The sequence below is a fragment of the Panulirus ornatus genome, chromosome 11 (assembly GCF_036320965.1).
Source record: "Panulirus ornatus isolate Po-2019 chromosome 11, ASM3632096v1, whole genome shotgun sequence".
NCBI classification, from domain to species: Eukaryota; Metazoa; Arthropoda; class Malacostraca; order Decapoda; family Palinuridae; genus Panulirus; species Panulirus ornatus.
Genome location: NC_092234.1, coordinates 48,450,887 through 48,470,329, shown reverse-complemented (window position 1 = coordinate 48,470,329; position 19,443 = coordinate 48,450,887). Strand labels below are relative to the sequence as shown.

Genomic DNA, 19,443 nt, shown 5'->3' with positions numbered 1-19,443 from the left:
GCTCAGTTACATTAGATCTTAATCAAACCTAAAGCATTAATTTCGAATCTTTCTACACACCTATATACCTCCCTGTCTTACATGTTACTAAATGTTGTTAGTACTTTCATCAAACTGTACAGTATTACAAGTAACAGGGATCACCATTTCAAGCTGGAAGTTGATTCAATTCACACGTCCGTATGTCCGATACATCAACTTGAAACTCGAATACCATCTAATATATAACCTCTGTGGCTGTGTCCGGCTTTTTTGTCTTGTGACTGAATGGATTGTCATCATTGGCAAAAATGTTTGGACAATTCCTGGAAATGTATGAAAATTTTAATCATATATATATATATATATATATATATATATATATATATATATATATATATATATATATATATATATATATACATACATATGCCTAACCTTGCCTTCCTGCCCCAGGAGTTCTTTCTACCCTTGTCAGGCTCCTGCAGCATTCTGGAAGTTGACCTAACTCCACTGCTCAGGACCGCCCGTCTTAAAGTGATGTATGTACTTGTATGTGCAGAGTGCACGGTAACTGAGTTGTAAGTGCTGGGTGTCTTCCTTGTGGTAGTTGCACCGTGGTGTTTGTAGTGTTGTAGTGATAGGTGATGTCCAGAGCGTAAGCGGGAGTGTGTGACTCATGTTTGTCTGGAGAGTGTGGTTTCTCATGGGTGTATGTCTGGTGGGCTGAGGTTCAAGACTGAATTTGGAGGTCAGCTGTTTAGTGCTTGTCGCGTTGTTTCACACGTATTTTATGTGTTGTGGGTGATGGGAATCAGTAAGCAGAGAATATATATATATATATATATATATATATATATATATATATATATATATATATATATATATATATATATATTCCCTGGGGATAGGGGAGAAAGAATACTTCCCACGTATTCCCTGCGTGTCGTAGAAGGCGACTAAAAGGGGAGGGAGCGGGGGGCTGGAAATCCTCCCCTCTCGTTTTTTTTAATTTTCCAAAAGAAGGAACAGAGAATTGAGCCAGGTGAGGGTATTCCCTCAAAGGCCCAGTCCTCTGTTCTTAACGCTACCTCACTAATGCGGGAAATGGCGAATAGTTTGAAAGAAACAAAGAAATATATATATATATATATATATATATATATATATATATATATATATATATATATATATATATATATATATATTATCCCTGGGCATAGGGGAGGGAGTGGGGGGCTGGAAATCCTCTCCTCTCGTTTTTGATTTTCCAAAAGAAGGAACAGAGAAGGTAGCCAAGTGAGGATATTCCCTCAAAGGCTCAGCTCTCTGTTCTTAACGCTACCTCGCTAACACGAGAAATGGCGAATAGTATGTATGTGTGTGTGTGTCTATTTTTTCTTTCGCACTTGTGCGTCATTTCCTGCGTTAGCGAGGTAGCGCCAGGAACAGACGGAGATGAGGCCTCATTCGCTCGTATCCATTCTCTAACTGTCCTTCCCGTGGCTTCTCCTGGCTGTTTCGCATGCCCTGGTTCAGTCCATTGACGTGCTAGCACGTTGCACCCTCTATACCACCACACGGCTCCAGTTTGCTCCGTTCCATGCGCACCTCACACAGGTTGTGGTCCCCTGTTTTTTTTTTTTTTAATTTTAAACCATTTTTTTTTTATTAATCCATCCTTCCTCCTTATTTGGAATGCGATGTTCAAATCTGGTCATCAAACTAGATGAAAGATGAAGATAAATTAGAGCGAATTCAAAGAGGAGCAACCATACCAAAATCCCTTCACTCAGATATGTCACATGAACTTAGATTCAGTGATCTAAAATGAATTCCTTAAAAAGAAAAAAAAGTGCTAACCAATATCAGAAGTTTTCAAAACTAAATATTTTCACAATTTTTTTTTTTTAAATCTGTGACAGATCCAATGACTAGAAATAATGGTAGAATATAAATGAAAGATGTAACACGAATTTATTTTCTTTCTTCACTTATAAAGTGGTTGAGCAAAAAAAGTAACCTCCCGCGATTCTAAGTGTAAACACCATAATATCTTCAAGTTAAGGCTAGATACATATATCAGTGACATCTGTTATCAGTAACAAATCCACTTTACCACTTGCTCTGTCTCTATACCGGCGAAGTGGATGTTGTTCAACTGGTAGTCAACTTTACCCCAGTTTACACTTTCCTATAAAATTTCCTTAGTGGTATGTTTCCCCATACATCGTGGTTTCCCTTTTCTCGTCTCTTTCTCACTGATAGTTGAGCCGGAGGTAGAAGTGGATGGGGAGGTGCCTGCTGCTTTGCTCTCCTGTTTCTATCTCTTAATTTAGGTCCTGGTAACAGATAATTTCTTATTTGGACAATCAGGCCTCCTGTTATCTGTCCCTTCCCATGTACCTCCTCTTCCTTGTTCCTGTCTTTGCTCCCTCCACTTCCGACATGTATACCTTCTTAGTCATCCTCACCACATGTCCAAACCATTTTTTCCACATCCTCTTCAGCATCTCTCATACATACTTCTCCATCTACCACACCTCCCTTGCCCTGTCATATACGATCAACACTCTTCACGTCCACCTTCTTCTGTAGATATGTATATTTTTTTTCTTATTAGAGCCTACGTCTCGTATCCATACAACACCGTTTGGGACTGCTAACCCGTTACATATACCCGTCATTTCCCTTACAGTGACATCTGTTTCCACACGTTCCTCAGTTCATTCCATATATATATATGGAAGGTATTAAGAATATATGGTGTGGGAGGCAAGTTGTTAGAAGCAGTGAAAAGTTTTTATCGAGGATGTAAGGCATGTGTACGTGTAGGAAGAGAGGAAAGTGATTGGTTCTCAGTGAATGTAGGTTTGCGGCAGGGGTGTGTGATGTCTCCATGGTTGTTTAATTTGTTTATGGATGGGGTTGTAAGGGAGGTAAATGCAAGAGTCCTGGAAAGAGGGGCAAGTATGAAGTCTGTTGGGGATGAGAGAGCTTGGGAAGTGAGTCAGTTGTTGTTCGCTGATGATACAGCGCTGGTGGCTGATTCATGTGAGAAACTGCAGAAGCTGGTGACTGAGTTTGGTAAAGTGTGTGGAAGAAGAAAGTTGAGAGTAAATGTGAATAAGAGCAAGGTTATTAGGTACAGTAGGGGTGAGGGTCAAGTCAATTGGGAGGTGAGTTTGAATGGAGAAAAACTGGAGGAAGTGAAGTGTTTTAGATATCTGGGAGTGGATCTGTCAGCGGATGGAACCATGGAAGCGGAAGTGGATCATAGGGTGGGGGAGGGGGCGAAAATTTTGGGAGCCTTGAAAAATGTGTGGAAGTCGAGAACATTATCTCGGAAAGCGAAAATGGGTATGTTTGAGGGAATAGTGGTTCCAACAATGTTGTATGGTTGCGAGGCGTGGGCTATGGATAGAGATGTGCGCAGGAGGATGGATGTGCTGGAAATGAGATGTTTGAGGACAATGTGTGGTGTGAGGTGGTTTGATCGAGTAAGTAACGTAAGGGTAAGAGAGATGTGTGGAAATAAAAAGAGCGTGGTTGAGAGAGCAGAAGAGGGTGTTTTGAAATGGTTTGGGCACATGGAGAGAATGAGTGAGGAGAGATTGACCAAGAGGATATATGTGTCGGAGGTGGAGGGAACGAGGAGAAGAGGGAGACCAAATTGGAGGTGGAAAGATGGAGTGAAAAAGATTTTGTGTGATCGGGGCCTGAACATGCAGGAGGGTGAAAGGAGGGCAAGGAATAGAGTGAATTGGAGTCATGTGGTATACAGGGGTTGACGTGCTGTCAGTGGATTGAATCAAGGCATGTGAAGCGTCTGGGGTAAACCATGGAAAGCTGTGTAGGTATGTATATTTGCGTGTGTGGACGTGTGTATGTACATGTGTATGGGGGGGGGGCATTTCTTTCGTCTGTTTCCTTGCGCTACCTCGCAAACGCGGGAGACAGCGACAAAGTATAAAAAAAAAAAAAAAAAAAAAAAAAATATATATATATAAAGTTAATTGCCTCTTCTTCCTTAGAGAAAAAGCATGGTTCTACAGCGAACAGAAACTAGTCTTCTGAAATGCTTTCACATCCTTAAAGGTTATTATTATCCGTTGCCGCATGCCAGGCTCCAGACGTGGCCATATGTCGTGGTAGTTTGCACAGCCAAAGTTGATAGCGACACCAGGCACGGTAATTGAAGGTAGGAGATCATACAAACATGGCTCCCGTCGGTGGAGGGGATACGTAATCCTAGGACCAGACGTCATTTTGTTTTGTCCCTGATGTCTCCTTATTTTTAGCCATTTATTTTTTCCTTAGTGTCCGTATTACAGATCTTTCTACACGCCAAAGTTTATTTCCAATCTCTTAATATCATCACTTTGCTTAATTATTTCCTGCGCTTGACTATCGCAACTCTATTGTGATTTGTCATCAAATATGTAACCCTAGGATTTTTTTTTTGTCTGATTTTTATCAGATTATATTGACAGTTGATGAGTTGATCGGCCAACCTTGGTGCTCGCCTGAAATACGGGGACACGGGAATGACTTATTCGCGCTTGATTTATGAAATTCATTTAAGCGTATTTTTATGTTTTGAGATAAACACGTAGCTATATCATGGCATGATAACATGACAGTTAGGAAGCAAAAATATAGAGTGAAATTATTCTTCAGCATGATGAATTGTATGGTAAATTTCTGAAATCATAATTCTAGAAAGGTAAAAAATTTGATTTTTTTTTTCTTTTAGGGTGCATAAGAATTCTATCTTCCACATCGGAAAAAAAGAAAAGAAAAACATTTATTGTCTTTAGAACTGACATAATAGGTCGTATTAAGGATAGGAATGATAATTCACTTTTAAATATGAAATTCATTTATAAATGATAAATGAAACAACCACAAATCCGACATATTCTTTTAAACGCCATCTCAAAGTTTGCTATGCCACAGCACTGCACTAATGACAACATGCTTGAGCACTCGTAATTACCCCACGGTTCAGTAACACAAACAGTTCGCTGAAATATGATGTGAGAACCCCAGATGTTGTTCGTATGATTAATAACACCATCGGTGATCATTGAAAAGAAAAATCAGTAAAAAAAATGACCATGAAAAGCAACGCTTTATTTATTTTTTATTTATTTTTCATTATTTTGGGGGGTAAAGAAAAATGTCCCCTTCCCATATGCTACATTTTTTGTTACTTTCCCTCGTCTATCGGTATTACTTTGGATTTTGCTTCTGAGAGCTGGCTGCTTGTGTGATGCGCTATTAGCAAGACCACACAATACTCGGCAAGCTGTCGTGTCTCATGATTTACTGTGTGTGGCTGTTGGCAGTTCAAGAGTTGGCCGTTTTGATAATTGTTTCTTTCCCTTCATCTCGAAGTCTTGGAGCTCTCGACCTTCTCATGTCAGTCCTGGCACGTTTTAAAAGACAGGTTTTTCACTTCCCCCAAAATTCGTAGATGCTCTTCCGTATTTCAGTGTAGAACCTTTACAAAGCCGTGGACGCTACGGAGTTGATCGCTATCTGAGGTTATACAGTGTTGATGTAAGGTTACTGCAGAACCCGAAATGTTTGTGGACCATATCATGATGTTTTTGTCAGCGTGGACATGATATGTTAGCACTCATATGTGAGCCATACTGTGTGCCCGCTAGCAGCCTGAAGAATTCTATAGTACTGTACATTGATATTCATATGCCTCCACTAAAAACCAATCGGAACAGTATTTGATGCTTGCATCGTTGGTGCTTTGAGGTGTCAGTATAGAACTTTGCAGCTGACTGATGATTCGATTTCTATACCATCCTCTAGTATGGTTAATTGTCCAATGCTTCCTGGCTGTCTAGGTACATACACTCCACTCACCTTCTGTGAAGCTCACTCTGTCATCAAAGACGGAGATGTGTGTTGTGAATGAACCTATGCTGTCTCTTGCTAGTTTCTCCGTTGCAAGTAATCGTCTATTTTCTTTCCGGTTATCGTTACCAATATTTTACAAACAACACTCACCAGAGAGACTCGTCTGTAGTTCTGCACATTTTAATCCTCATTTCTAAAGATAGATGCGATATTTGCCCTCTTCCACTCTCTCGGCACTTTGCCTTCCCCACAGAAACATCTTGAATAATATTGCAAGCGGCGGCGTATCTGTACTGTTATATATACAGAGATACTTTATATATACGGGTCAGGGCTCAAAACCAGTTTCACTATGTCTTCCCAGAGACTTTGATGCTTTCCAAGACCCCTTATCATATTCCATATCGCTGGTGTTCAGGGTATCATGTTTTCTCACTGAAAACCCCTTTTGAACTTGTCATTCAGCTCCTCTCATGTTTCATCTTTCCTCTGAATCCCTTTGCCTTATTTAGCTGTTCTCTTAGGGCAAGTTTATTGCTCACGATTTTATGGAAAAGTTTTGGATTATCTCATGTCAATGATTTTCTTGTCAAAGGTTCTTTGTGTCTCCTTTCTCATCTTCGTACATACTCATTCTTTGTTCTCAAATACTTCCCCAAATGCCGCTTATATCTCCCCTACAATACATCACAACACTTTATCATATGATATTCTCGACACTCTGCTACTACGTGTAAAGATAAGATGTAAATGATGGTCTATTAGCCCTCTCATTTTTAGTGCTCTCAGTGAAATGGTGATTCAGGATATTTTCTTGTGTACATTATAACAGACTTGTGTTTCTATGACTCTTTAAACTCCATGAGAATCTGGAGTCTTCCCGTCTATATTTTTGATTGAAACCTGCCATCGTTAGGGGAGTTGGTGTCTGCTGTGCCATTACGATAGTTCCTTCAATGTTTTCTTTGTATATCTAACCTGTTTCTCTAAAGTTATTTGGAGGATTACATAGTATCAACATCACTGTCCAATTCTTTTCCCACTTTTACTCCTTCCATTATGTATTGTTTCGTCCATTATATATTGGCCGTCCATACATATTCACTATTTGTGTTTTGTGAATAAAAGTATCACGTGTTAAGGAGACAGCAGGAGGAGAAAAAATATAGACCCATTATGAACATATTTGGTAATGTGTTTTTTCTTTGTGGTTGCAGCGCCGTCGGAGCCGACTGGTGGCGAAGCCTTGCCGAGCATTGGTGAGGGAGGGAGACAAGGAGGCAACATCTGTGTCAATGATCCACCCGCCTGTGATGGTAAGTCTTCTGTTGACACCTTGGCTTTTGTTTCTTTCCTATGTCGTGCAGACACAATCTTTTATTTTGTATCATTTTCATTTCTCTCTTGAGTGTTTTCCTTTCGAGTACATTTTGTTTATATTCCAGTTAGTATCATTGTAAGAAGATACACTTCATTGGACTTCTCTGATGTAGCGATTCTTTGTAAGCGTTGATTATTTTGCCGACCACTATATTTCTTGTTTTTACCGCATCACTGGATTTATCAACGTTTCATATAAATTAGAAGTTTGTGAAGATATCGTTAACCAAAGAAATAGCAACGATGCTGAACGAAATGATCGGTTTTGAATGCATTATGGCCAGAGGTAGCCAATTGGTGAGCCCCGCTCTCAGCGTCATCGTGAAGCGCAGGGAAAGTGTCGGGTTAGAGCAGTCAAACCAGTTAATCTCACTTACCCACAACTTGGGGTTCACCCCCCTCCCGTTGCGCACCTCAACGTACCCCAAGGTGAAGGAAGGGACAGTAAATAATGCGGAGAATAAACTAGCCAACAAAATAAGCTTGAACCCACCGGTGCGGACTCGTCGGTAATATAAACACTGCGTTCTTATTATCGTCAGGAATGACGAATGTGTTCTGGCAATACAGCCCGCATGTATTATTACATCCCTTCAGCAGTTGCCAAGAATTTATCAGTAATGTATTGTTGTATATCCCTGACGTCGCTCCTGAAGGAGATCCTAGCGTTAACTGACGTAGTACTAGTGCCCTTCCGTTCTTACCTTCATCCGCCACCCTCCATGGTTCCTCCAACACCCTCACCATCATCCTCCATGCACTACGGCTCACGATGGTACCATGCAGTTCTAAGACCTCCCCCTCCCCCCAGATTCAGCTCTGCAGGACGCCTTCTACAGAGTGGTTCCACCAGTATGGTCCGGGTGACTCCCCCTCCCCCCCCCCCCCACATCGTTGCTCCCTCCACCAGTATCAGCCTTGCGCCCAACCCCCACCATCAGCTGTGAGGGTCAAGTTCATATGTCTCCCCGACTTCCCGTCCTTCCTCATTAGGGACCTAATAGTCCTCTCTCTCTCTCTCTCTCTCTCTCTCTCTCTCTCTCTCTCTCTCTCTCGCTTTAAAGGGGCATGACAGAATGATTTCATCATCCTTCCACCTCAGAAGTAGTGTAGGTATTGCAAGTGGCAAGACTGGAGCAGCTCAAAGTTTATCCTCATCGACTGTTGTCTTTGTAACGATAAGTGAAGGGATGCATGTCTTGTTGGGGATAGGATGCGTTCACGTTCCTTCTGCCGACTGACTTTCCCATAAAAAGTTTCCTTCAGGCATAATAATCGTGGATGGTAATTTTTTCTGCCTGTTTCCCGTCCGGCGTATTGCTGGATGTAGTGGAAGATGGGGTGAGAGCCATTGCTTTGCTACCCTTTTCTTCTACTGCTTTAAGGGGAATGCATTGTTTTTTTTAGTAGTGTTAAGGCCAGACCACCTCGCCTGTGGTCTATGTGTCTGTGGAACTATGTAACTCCTTTGGATCTTGTAGCTGTCTTTTTTTTTTCTGTCTCTGTGCCTCACCCGCATGTGGGCTGCTGGCACTCAGTCCACAAATATACAATCTATCCATCTCACACATAACACTATGCATCACGTAACTCACTCGACTCGTTCTCTGTAACTAAACTTTCGTGCTGTGAACGCTACGCGCTAATCCTATTTTGGGGCGAAATTGCGTCGTAAACATTCGTAATAGATTTCCAGTCAGATTTATTTCGTAAATGTGTCTGCACTTTATGCTTACTGACACGATGTTCTGAAGTGGTCACAAGAATTAATTTTTTTCTCGCGTCTCGAGGGACCAAGAATTGGCCACCAGTAACTTCGAACCTGGTAGTGTATGACGGAGTGACCCCCAGGCGGCTTACCTGACCCCCTAGTGCATGACCCCAGTCGGCGACCTGACCCCTTAGTGCCTGACCCTTGCTGGAGATCTCCCACTCGCTGGTCACCATCACCCACTGACCCAGAATGAGTGGGCGGGATCGTTGAACTGTACTTATAGCAGTTTAGGAACCATACATTTAATCCCATCGCTAGTCCAGTGGTACCCTGTCTACCGACCGTTCTTGGCAACCTGGATTCGATTCTCGAGCGCGCAATTGTTAAGTTTTTAAGATCTATTTACATGTGAACATTATGTATTCTGATACATAGACATTACCGAGATGCCTAGTCGATTTGCAGCATGCCCGGGACCAGGGTGTGGGCGGCCTGCTCGCCCTAATGACTCAGAGTGTGGGCGGGGATCCTAGAGCAGCATTTATAGCAGCTTAGGAAGGACTAGGTTATAGACCATCGGTGATCCAGTGGTATGTTGTCCTCCTACCATTCTCGATAGCCCGGGTTTGTCTCTTGGCGCGTAATGGTAAATTGATTATATATATATATATATATATATATATATATATATATATATATATATATATATATATATATATATTTATATATATATTCCTTTGAGTCCACGGGGAAAAATGAAATACGATAGTTCCCAAGTGCACTTTCGTGTAATAATCACAACATTAGGGGAGACACAAGAGAGAAATATATATATATATATATATATATATATATATATATATATATATATATATATATATCAGTTATACATCTATATTGTTAGGACAATATACGTGGCAGAGACGGGAAGATATATCGTACACGTAAGGGACCTTGACTATAGTACTGATTTGAGCCACCATCGTATTTCAATCGAGCAGTTGTGTTCACGCAGAATTGTCGAATCCAGCCTTATCAGCTCTGAGCATTATTTTAATGTATCTGAGGGCCAGTTCTAATTCTAATGAAGTTATACAAACTAAGAAATATGTAAAACTGCTTAGAGGCTTCGGAAGAAGGTAGGCAGGGAGGGCAGCGCTTGTGCTGGCTCAGCTGTCAGCAAAGGTGGCCCCGCGCCTCGACCACTGCATCCCGTGTGTGTGTGTCCTGGTCACTGCTGACTGTATCTGGTAGGTCAGCAGGGGGAGGACAGCGCTTGTGCTGGCTCAGCTGTCAGCAGAGGTGGACCCACGCCTCGTCAGGGCAGGTGGGGCTAGTGTCAGCTGTCACTAGAGTCCTCGTCAGGGCACGAGACCTGCCTCGCCCTGCAGGACAGCACCCAGCGCTTGTTTAGGTAATATGGGCGGCCTTACTGTGATCTTGGCTCCTCTGGCGCACCAATGTTATTAAATTACAGTCAATTTATATTATGCCAGTGGTGCAACTTGATCCCGAGAACGTCTTCTTTTTTGTTTTTCGCACCCGTCTCTTGTATTTTACTTCCGTTTATTTCATGTGTTTGCAAGTCTGCTTGTTGTTCATCACTCTCGTGTCTCTATAATCTCTTACGTTTCAGGAACATCTCTACGTATTTTGGTTTGGGCATCAGAGCCATGTCTTTGTGTAATATTATGCTGGCTCTTTACCGGCTTTGTCTCCCAATGGTTCTTCCGTCTCTTGATCTGTTGTGATCCACGCCTGGTGTGTGTTTCTAGTTTAAAGCTTTCGCTGATGAATTTTATACCCATCTCCTGAGCTGCTGAGCCTCTCACCTGTCTCTTGAGCATGTCGCCATCAAAAGACGTCTCGTTGGAGTCGTTAAGGTGGACCCGTCAAAAATAAAACAATGCTAAAAGGTGGATATAACAGTAATACCAAGTATGCTCATAGAGTGAAGAGATGGCATTACAGAATCGTCGAGAGAGAGAGAGAGAGAGGGGGGGGGGGAGTTGTAAGGAGTTTTGGATAGAGAGATTGGTAGAAACTGGGTCATTGAGGCATTAAACCTAACCTTATTTCGTGTCTATTCCAATGAGATATCACGGCCAAGTTGGAGTTAACGAGGAAATTATTTCGACATTTATCGTGCTTTCATCTTTTGTGCTTCACGCACGCCTTTTAATGTGTTCTTCATCTGTTATGCTTCAAGTACGTCTCTGCTTCTGTTTTGTTTCACGTACATCTCTATCTGTTTTGCTTTACGCGCGTTCCTTCACCTGTTGCACTCCATGCACGTTTCTTCACCTGTTGTGCTTCATGCATGTATCTCCATCTGTTGTGTTTCATTCACGTCTCCAGCTATTGTGCTTCTCTAATATCTCTTCATCTATTGTGCTTAACACATTTCTCTTCCAATGTTGTGCCAAGCAGCAGTTAAACAACTCTATCAGCTAAAATGTTCCAAGTAGCAATAAGACACAATGTGTTTCATACCAACCCCGAGACAAAGCTGGCCCACCGTTCGAACAACTCAGGAGCGAAAACAATATGACAAGTGGCGCTTACACAAACACCACAATATATTTAGCCGAGAAAAACAGGTGTTGAGATAAACGAGACTTCTTCTGGGGTATACACACGGAGGTAGAACCAAAGGTGGCTTGGCTAGAGTCCCTTCTCTGGGGTGTACACACGGAGGTAGAACCAAAGGTGGCTTGGTTAGAGTCGCTTCTCTTTCCTCCCAGCAACAAACCGTTGACAGCGTGCGTAGTAACAGACCCCATCCCCATTAATTCCCGATGACCTCTATATTATAAGACGTGAACAACACTAGATTTGATTACGAGTGGAATATTTCAGTCATATTGAAATTTTATATAAATTTTTTCACCTTAAGGCGTTATAACTGGTGCATGGTGAGAGTAATAAGGGTATGAAAGCATTGAAAATTAATTGGCAGTACGAGAAAATTGACCTGTAGTGAGGGAAGTATAGTGGCAGCATTAGAATTGTTGCCGTCCATGGGTCACAAATTTTTCTCCAACATAAAGTGGGCGTCGCGGTGGACGTTTAGAAACTCTAGTTGTTCCGTCGTTTAGCTAAATTTAAGTAGTTTTATGAATTGGAATTTCTGACAGGGATCAACGTGACAATTTTCTTTTAGGGGGTATCCAAGAATTTTTTTTTTTATGTACTGCTCCAGTACGTTAACTGCATGTACGTATTTCCCATTTGTAGCTACACACGATAGAACTTGGATTAAGAGCAAATTGTTTAATTTATTGAAAGTTATTTCTTGAGTTAAAATTTGTGAATTGTAGCGCAAAATGTGCAAGTCGTCCTTTTTAACGCCGGGAACTGCAGGGAGGCGCATGTTTGGTTTTGTTTGATGGGCCACTTGCACAGTGAGTGTATGGTCTTAGAATGAACACCCGAAGAAGGTGTGCAAGATTTTTCGGTTGGTGGAATTAGCTTACGTTGACGGTCTTAATGACCCTTTCAGCTGATAAGCCTCAAGCCCAAACAACTAACCAATCTGTGTTGTTTTCTCTCATGCACAACAGATGCGCGTCGCTCAGCGGGTTACTGAGGTGCTCTTGGTAAAGAGCATGTTGACCTTGACCACTGAGCAGGGCGCGACCTTGGGTATGAGTGAGCTTATCACAAAGTACCCAGCGAGGGGTACCGGAACTATGGCACTCCTCAACTGGGGACACCCCATATCTCAGCACGTTAGCCAGCTGCCAAGAGTTTAGGGTTAGCGCGTGGCAGTGTGATATCCTGAAATATGGACATAATGCCTGAAGATAGAAACATCAGATAAGATTCATTTTTGGCTGGGTTTATTTTGAATAAGAAAATATCTGATTTCTTGATATGAATTTACAAAGACATCCCTGAAAGACATTTTCGTCTACACAATATTCAGCCGGAAGTAATAATAAATTTCAATTACGTTTAGCATGTTCGAAGGCAAAAGGTTGCTTAAGGATGATATAATGTATTGTGGGGGTGAATATGGGCATTCTTGCTGTATAGCTCCATTTTTGCATTTTAGTTTAATAAGCATAGACATAACGGCACACATCAGCTACATCATACAATTACTTATCTCGGCAACAAAATGTCAGTCATACATAAAAGTGTACTAAGTACGATTCAGTAGAGCTATTAAACAGCATCTTTCCTGCTGATATGACAGAATGGACCAAATATTAAACTGTTATTCATCTTATTTTACAAAGTGTCTACGTAGGTTTCATTATGTCATTGTAGTCATTCTTAAAACATACCTTTGTAGGATCTGGGGTGTCCCATCTGCCTCTTGGCCAGATTTCCAACTACACTCTCCAGGGATGGTGGGACCTGAGATTGGATTCAGACAACCTCAAGCCACAGAAGTCCAGCAGGAGGGTAACACTTGAGGGCTATGCTTCCCTCACTCGAGAGTCCAAGTGCCGCGTGAAGGTGACACTGAGGAACATCTTATTCAGCGACTGGCAGGCGGTGAGTGTGATAACTCAAGGTAGACTCACTGTTACATGTGCTTTAATCTCCTAACGCTATATATATATATATATATATATATATATATATATATATATATATCCCTAGGATAGGGGAGAAAGAATATATAATGAGTGAGGAAAGAATGACCAAGAGGATATATGTGTCGGAGGTGGAGGGAACGAGAAATGGGAGACCAAATTGGAGGTGGAAAGATGGAGTGAAAAAGATTTTGAGTGATCGGGGCCTGAACATGCAGGAGGGTGAAAGAAGGGCAAGGAATAGAGTGAATTGGATCGATGTGGTATACCGGGGTTGACGTGCTGTCAGTGGATTGAATCAGGGCATGTGAAGCCTCTGGGGTAAACCATGGAAAGTTGTGTGGGGCCTGGTTGTGGAAAGGGAGCTGTGGTTTCGGGCATTATTGCATGACAGCTAGAGACTGAGTGTGAACGAATGGGGCCTTTGTTGTCTTTTCCTAGCGCTACCTCGCACACATGAGGGGGGAGGGGGATGGTATTCCATGGGTGGCGAGGTGGCGATGGGAATGAATAAAGGCAGTGTGAATTGTGTGCATGGGTATATGTGTATGTGTCTGTGTGTGTATATATATGTGCACATTGAGATGTATAGGTATGTATATTTGCGTGTGTGGACGTGTATGTATATACATGTGTATGGGGGTGGGTTGGGCCATTTCTTTCGTCTGTTTCCTTGCGCTACCTCGCAAACACGGGAGACAGCGACAAAGCAAAATAGATAAATAAATAAATAAATAAATAAATAAATATATATATATATATATATTTTTTTTTTTTTTTTTTTTTTCATACTATTCGCCATTTCCCGCGTTTGCGAGGTAGCGTTAAGAACAGAGGACTGGGCCTTAGAGGGAAAATCCTCACCTGGCCCCCTTCTCTGTTCCTTGTTTTGGAAAATCAAAAAAAAATGAGAGGGGAGGATTTCCAGCCACCCGCTCCCTCCCCTTTTAGTCGCCTTCTACGACACGCAGGGAATACGTGGGAAGTATTCTTTCTCCCCTATCCCCAGGGATATATATATATATATATATATATATATATATATATATATATATATATATATATATATATATATATATATATATATATATTTTTGCCCTGTGTTGGTTGTGCCATTGTTAAACTGTAAAATACTTTGGTAATTATGAGCTTGTCATTTTTAACAGGATGAGGTGAGTGTAGTGGACACATGGGTAGTGGTGAGTGCTGGATCAATTCATGCTGTATGTGGTCGTGAAGGGCTTGACCCTGACCCTGCTTCCCAGCACATTGCCCATATTCATTCCTTGGCACGCAGCATTATATCTTCTGTGTTGAACGTAGAACCCATGCTAGAAGGCCAGCGTTTGACTTTAACAGAGGTAGGATTTAGTATGTGACCCACTCTTTATGTAATATCCTTGTACCTGTACACCTTCATCTGATGTTTTAAATACTATTATAATGCTTCTTGGGATTTTGATGTGTTTATCATGTAGAATAGTAAATAGTATGAGCCACCAAGTTTTTTTTTTTATAAATGAAACCTGCACTTTTGTTGTTCTTCTGCTTATACTGCCCATTTTGTGTTTATACATAATTCTGGCCAGTCCTACATTTCTTTTATACATAATTCTGGCCAGTCCTACATTTCTTATTTCTTCTAATTATCTCTATCACTCTCTCTCTATTAGAATCTCTGTTATTATCTATTATATCCATCTCTGTTATTATCTATTATATCCATCTTGTCTCAGAGTGACCACTTTGGCCAGTGTAAGACAGACTACCATCTGGACAAAATGTGGCCTGGAGGATATGAGGTTGTAAGGACCCGAGACCTGACCTCATGCCACAGCAGCAACAGGAATGGACACTTCCTACATACAAGTGCACTTTCAAGCCTCACTACAAAAGCAGTAATCCCTATAGAAGAATTTCAAGTTTTCTTTGGTGCATTAAACTTTTTGAAATAGCATTAAGATGATTGTATTTATGGTAATTCTGATGAAAGTTTGATTATATCCATGTAAGAATACTCAGTACATTGCGAACCTCATACCTCTTGAAATTTTTTAGCTGTGGGAGTGTCATCATCAGTACGAGACTGAAGCCTATGGGGAGGTTACTCTAAACAAGGTGATGTGCTACCAGAACGTGTCACATCCTGATGTAGCTGTCTTCATTTCCAACCTAAATCTTAGTCTCATAGACATCCAACCCAACAACATCCGCTTAAATGAGTATGGAGGTGAGAATACAACAGTGATGCCAAAGATCACAGGGCACCTAAGTTACTTGAGTTTTTACATATAACATGTCAAGATTGTAGGTTCCTAGCTCACCAACTTTGAGCTGTATATGAGGAAGGCTGTAGAAAAAGGAAACTGGTAATCCAGCAAGACTATAGAACAGGAAAAATGTTGAGTAATCCAGCAAATGTATACTACTATTTTTTTGATGAATGCCTGATTCTTGGTTTAGATATCCAGTGGATGCATTTAGTTAATGATGGTTATGAATAAAAGTTGTTTACTTTTCACTGTATACTACCCACAGAGTGCATGAGTATTGTGCTGTTTTGTCTGTATTTTTTCTTTCGTTCTTTTTCAGCGTTTCACATCTAAGTGAAGTAGCATCAAGAACAGATAAGGATAGGCCACATTCGCTCACATCCATTCTCCAACTGTATGTGTATTGCACCGAAACCACAGTCTCCTATCTCAGAGATCTTTCCATGGTGTCCCCCTGTCCACTTCACATGTCCTGGTTCAGTCCATTAAATGCGTATCAACCTCTGTATACCATATTGTTACAATGTATTCTATCCTGTGCATACCTTTCACTCTCCTGCATGTTTATTCCCTGAGTGCATGTTATTATTCATATTGAACTGTGTTATGTTAATGATAATATTTCTTTCATACTTGATTGATGTTTCCTGCATTAGCAAGATAATGCCAATATGATTATGATAATAAGAAAATATTTTTTAGAATCATTCACTTTTCCTTGCATGAACAAGATAGTGCCAAGAACAGATGAAGAATAGCCTTTTTGGTTCTCACTCACTAATCAGCTGTCATGTATGATGCACTGAAACCAGAACCCCTATCCAAAACCAGACCCTACAGACCTTACTTTGGTTTCATATGGCTGCTTTGTATACCTAGGATCAACCCATTGACAGCACATTTACCCCTGTATACCACATCACTCCAATTCTCTCTTATTTCTTGTAAGCCTGACACTTTCCTGCATGTTCAAACCCTTTCACTCAAAACCTTTTTTCACTTCAGCCTCCCACTTCATCCTCAGCTTCCTGTTTTTTGTTCCTTTCACTTTTGACATATCATCCTCTAAATCATTATTATTACCATTATTATTATTATTATTATTATTATTATTATTATTATCATTATCATTATTTTCTTTTCTTTCAAACTATTCGCCATTTCCCGCGTTAGCGAGGTAGCGTCAAGAACAGAGGACTGGGCCCCTGAGGGAACACCCCCACCTGGCCCCCCTCTCTGTTCCTTCTTTTTGAAAAAAAAAGAAAAAAGAGAGGGGATTATTATTATTATTATTATTATTATTATTATTATTATTATTATTATTATTAGTCACCCTGTGACTCACTTCTGCTTCCATGGTTCCATCTGCTGCTAAATCCACTCCCAGATATCGAAAACACTTCACTTCCCCAGTTTTTCTCCACTCAAACTTACCTCCCAGTTGACTTGTCCCTCAACCCTACTGTACCTAATAACCTTGCTCTTATTCACATTTACTCTCAGCTTTCTTCTTTCACACACTTTACCAAACTCAGTCACCAACTTCTGCAGTTTCTCACCCGAATCAGCCACCAGCGCTTTATCATCAGCGAATAACAACTGACTCACTTCCCAAGGCCTCTCATCCAGAACAGACTGCATACTTGCCTCTCTCTCCAACACTCTTGCATTCACCTCCCTAATAACCCCATCCATAAACAAATCAAACAACCATGGAGACATCACACACCCCTGCCACAAACCGACATTCACTGAGAACCAGTCACTTTCCTCTCTCCCCACTCGTACACATGCCTTACATCCTTGAAAAAACTTTTCACTGCTTCTAGCAACTTACCTCCCATACCATATACTCTAAATACCTTCCACAGAGCATCTCTATCAACTCTCATATGCCATCTCCAGATCCATAAATGCTACATACAGATTCAACTATTTTTCTAAGCTTTTCTCACATACATTCTTCAAAGCAAACACCTGATCCACACATCCTCTACCACTTCTGAAGCCACACAGCTCTTCCCCAGTCTGATGCTCTGTACATTCCTTGACCCCCTCAATCAATACCCTCATTATTATTATTTTCTTTTCTTTCAAACTATTCGCCATTTCCCGCATTAGCGAGGTAGCGTTAAGAACAGAGGACTGGGCCTTTGAGGGAATATCCTCACCTGGCCACCTTCTCTGTTCCTTCTTTTGGAAAATTAAAAAAAAAAACAAGAGGGGAGGATTTCCAGCTCCCCCGCTTCCTCCCCTTTTAGTCGCCTTCTACGACATGCAGGGAATGCGTGGTAAGTATTCTTTCTCCCCTATCCCCAGAGATATTTTCTATTTACTATTATTATTATTATTTAGGTTTCCAAACTGGTGTCAGTTTCTCTTGGCATCTGTATTTGAACAGCGTGATATTTAACCAAGTAACTGCTGCTATTGTGTATATATGGTATTTTGTTTGATTTTCTTTGCACTATGGTTGTAGTGTATATGAACAGATTCATTGAGTTGTTTACATTTGCCTTGAAATGAAACATAAAGCCAATAATTCTTGCAATGGCAATCCACATGTTTTAGCCAGATGCCTCTGTCTTCTTTTATTCAATTACTGGTCAGTCCCTTCAGAAATGTCAGAGAAACCTGTCTAGATCTTCACCCTTTCAATATGAGATAATTTGTGAACCTGTGAAGCTCATACTGGAAAATTGATGATAATGATGAAAATCCTTATTAGGTATGTTTGTTTGTGTCAGAAACGCTTTCTAAAATACTACATATCTCACGACATATGACTGATGGTACTCCTTGTATATCTTGTTTACCTGGTATTGGAATGACACACATTTAAGGGTGCACTTCACACAAATAATTTTCACTATGTTCTGTAGATCATTTTATCTAGAAAATTATGTTTTATTTAATCTTATGTACAAAATAATGGAAATAATTTTGGAATGTTTGGAAATCTGCCTGCAGAGTGTATAATGGAATATAGGACAGCTGCAGTGATAGACAAGTTAGATATTTGAATACTATTTTCACATTGAGAACTTTAGAAAATATATTCTTTCAGATATCAGGATCATTGTGTCAGCACAGGTCAGTAAGTATTCTTAATTCCTCCATTTACAGTGAGTATCCATGAGCTGGACTTAGAGACTGCAGTCCAATCACCTACATCTGTGATTGACCACACCATCAAAGTACATGGGCTCCTTGATCAACTGTGTGTAGAGATGAGTCAACGAGTGACATCTAAGGCAGCTTTGACCTATCCTCACTTAGTGTCAGAATTGAAACACTTGCCAAAGGAAATGCTGATACAATTACATAAAGAGGTCAATACTGGGAGGATCTGCCCTGATCATCAGCGAATCAAGTTAGTTTTACTTCATCTACTGCTTTTCATGATTGACTCTTTTGATAATTGCATTCTTTTTCAATAATTATTTATATTTTTTTCTACTTGGTTGCTGCCTCCCATGTTAGCGAGGTAGCGCAAGGAAACAGACGAAAGAATAGCCCAACCCACCCACATACACATGAATATACATGAATGCCCACACACACACACACACACACACACACATATGTACATACCTATACATTTCAACATATACATACATATACATACACAGACATTTTTTTTTTTTTTTTTTTTTGCTTTGTCGCTGTC

The 19,443-nt window shown here is 40.7% G+C and overlaps 1 protein-coding gene across 1 annotated transcript in view; it reads left to right on the top strand.

Annotated features, from left to right (window-relative positions):
• Positions 1-19,443, top strand: part of LOC139751146 (uncharacterized) — a 202,396-nt gene that overhangs the window by 1,663 nt on the left and 181,290 nt on the right. The window contains exons 2-7 of the mRNA XM_071666245.1: positions 7,077-7,175; positions 13,254-13,459; positions 14,667-14,861; positions 15,237-15,398; positions 15,559-15,730; positions 18,900-19,146. Of these exons, the coding sequence (XP_071522346.1) occupies positions 7,077-7,175; positions 13,254-13,459; positions 14,667-14,861; positions 15,237-15,398; positions 15,559-15,730; positions 18,900-19,146 (1,081 nt within the window). The remainder of the gene's footprint in view (positions 1-7,076; positions 7,176-13,253; positions 13,460-14,666; positions 14,862-15,236; positions 15,399-15,558; positions 15,731-18,899; positions 19,147-19,443) is intronic.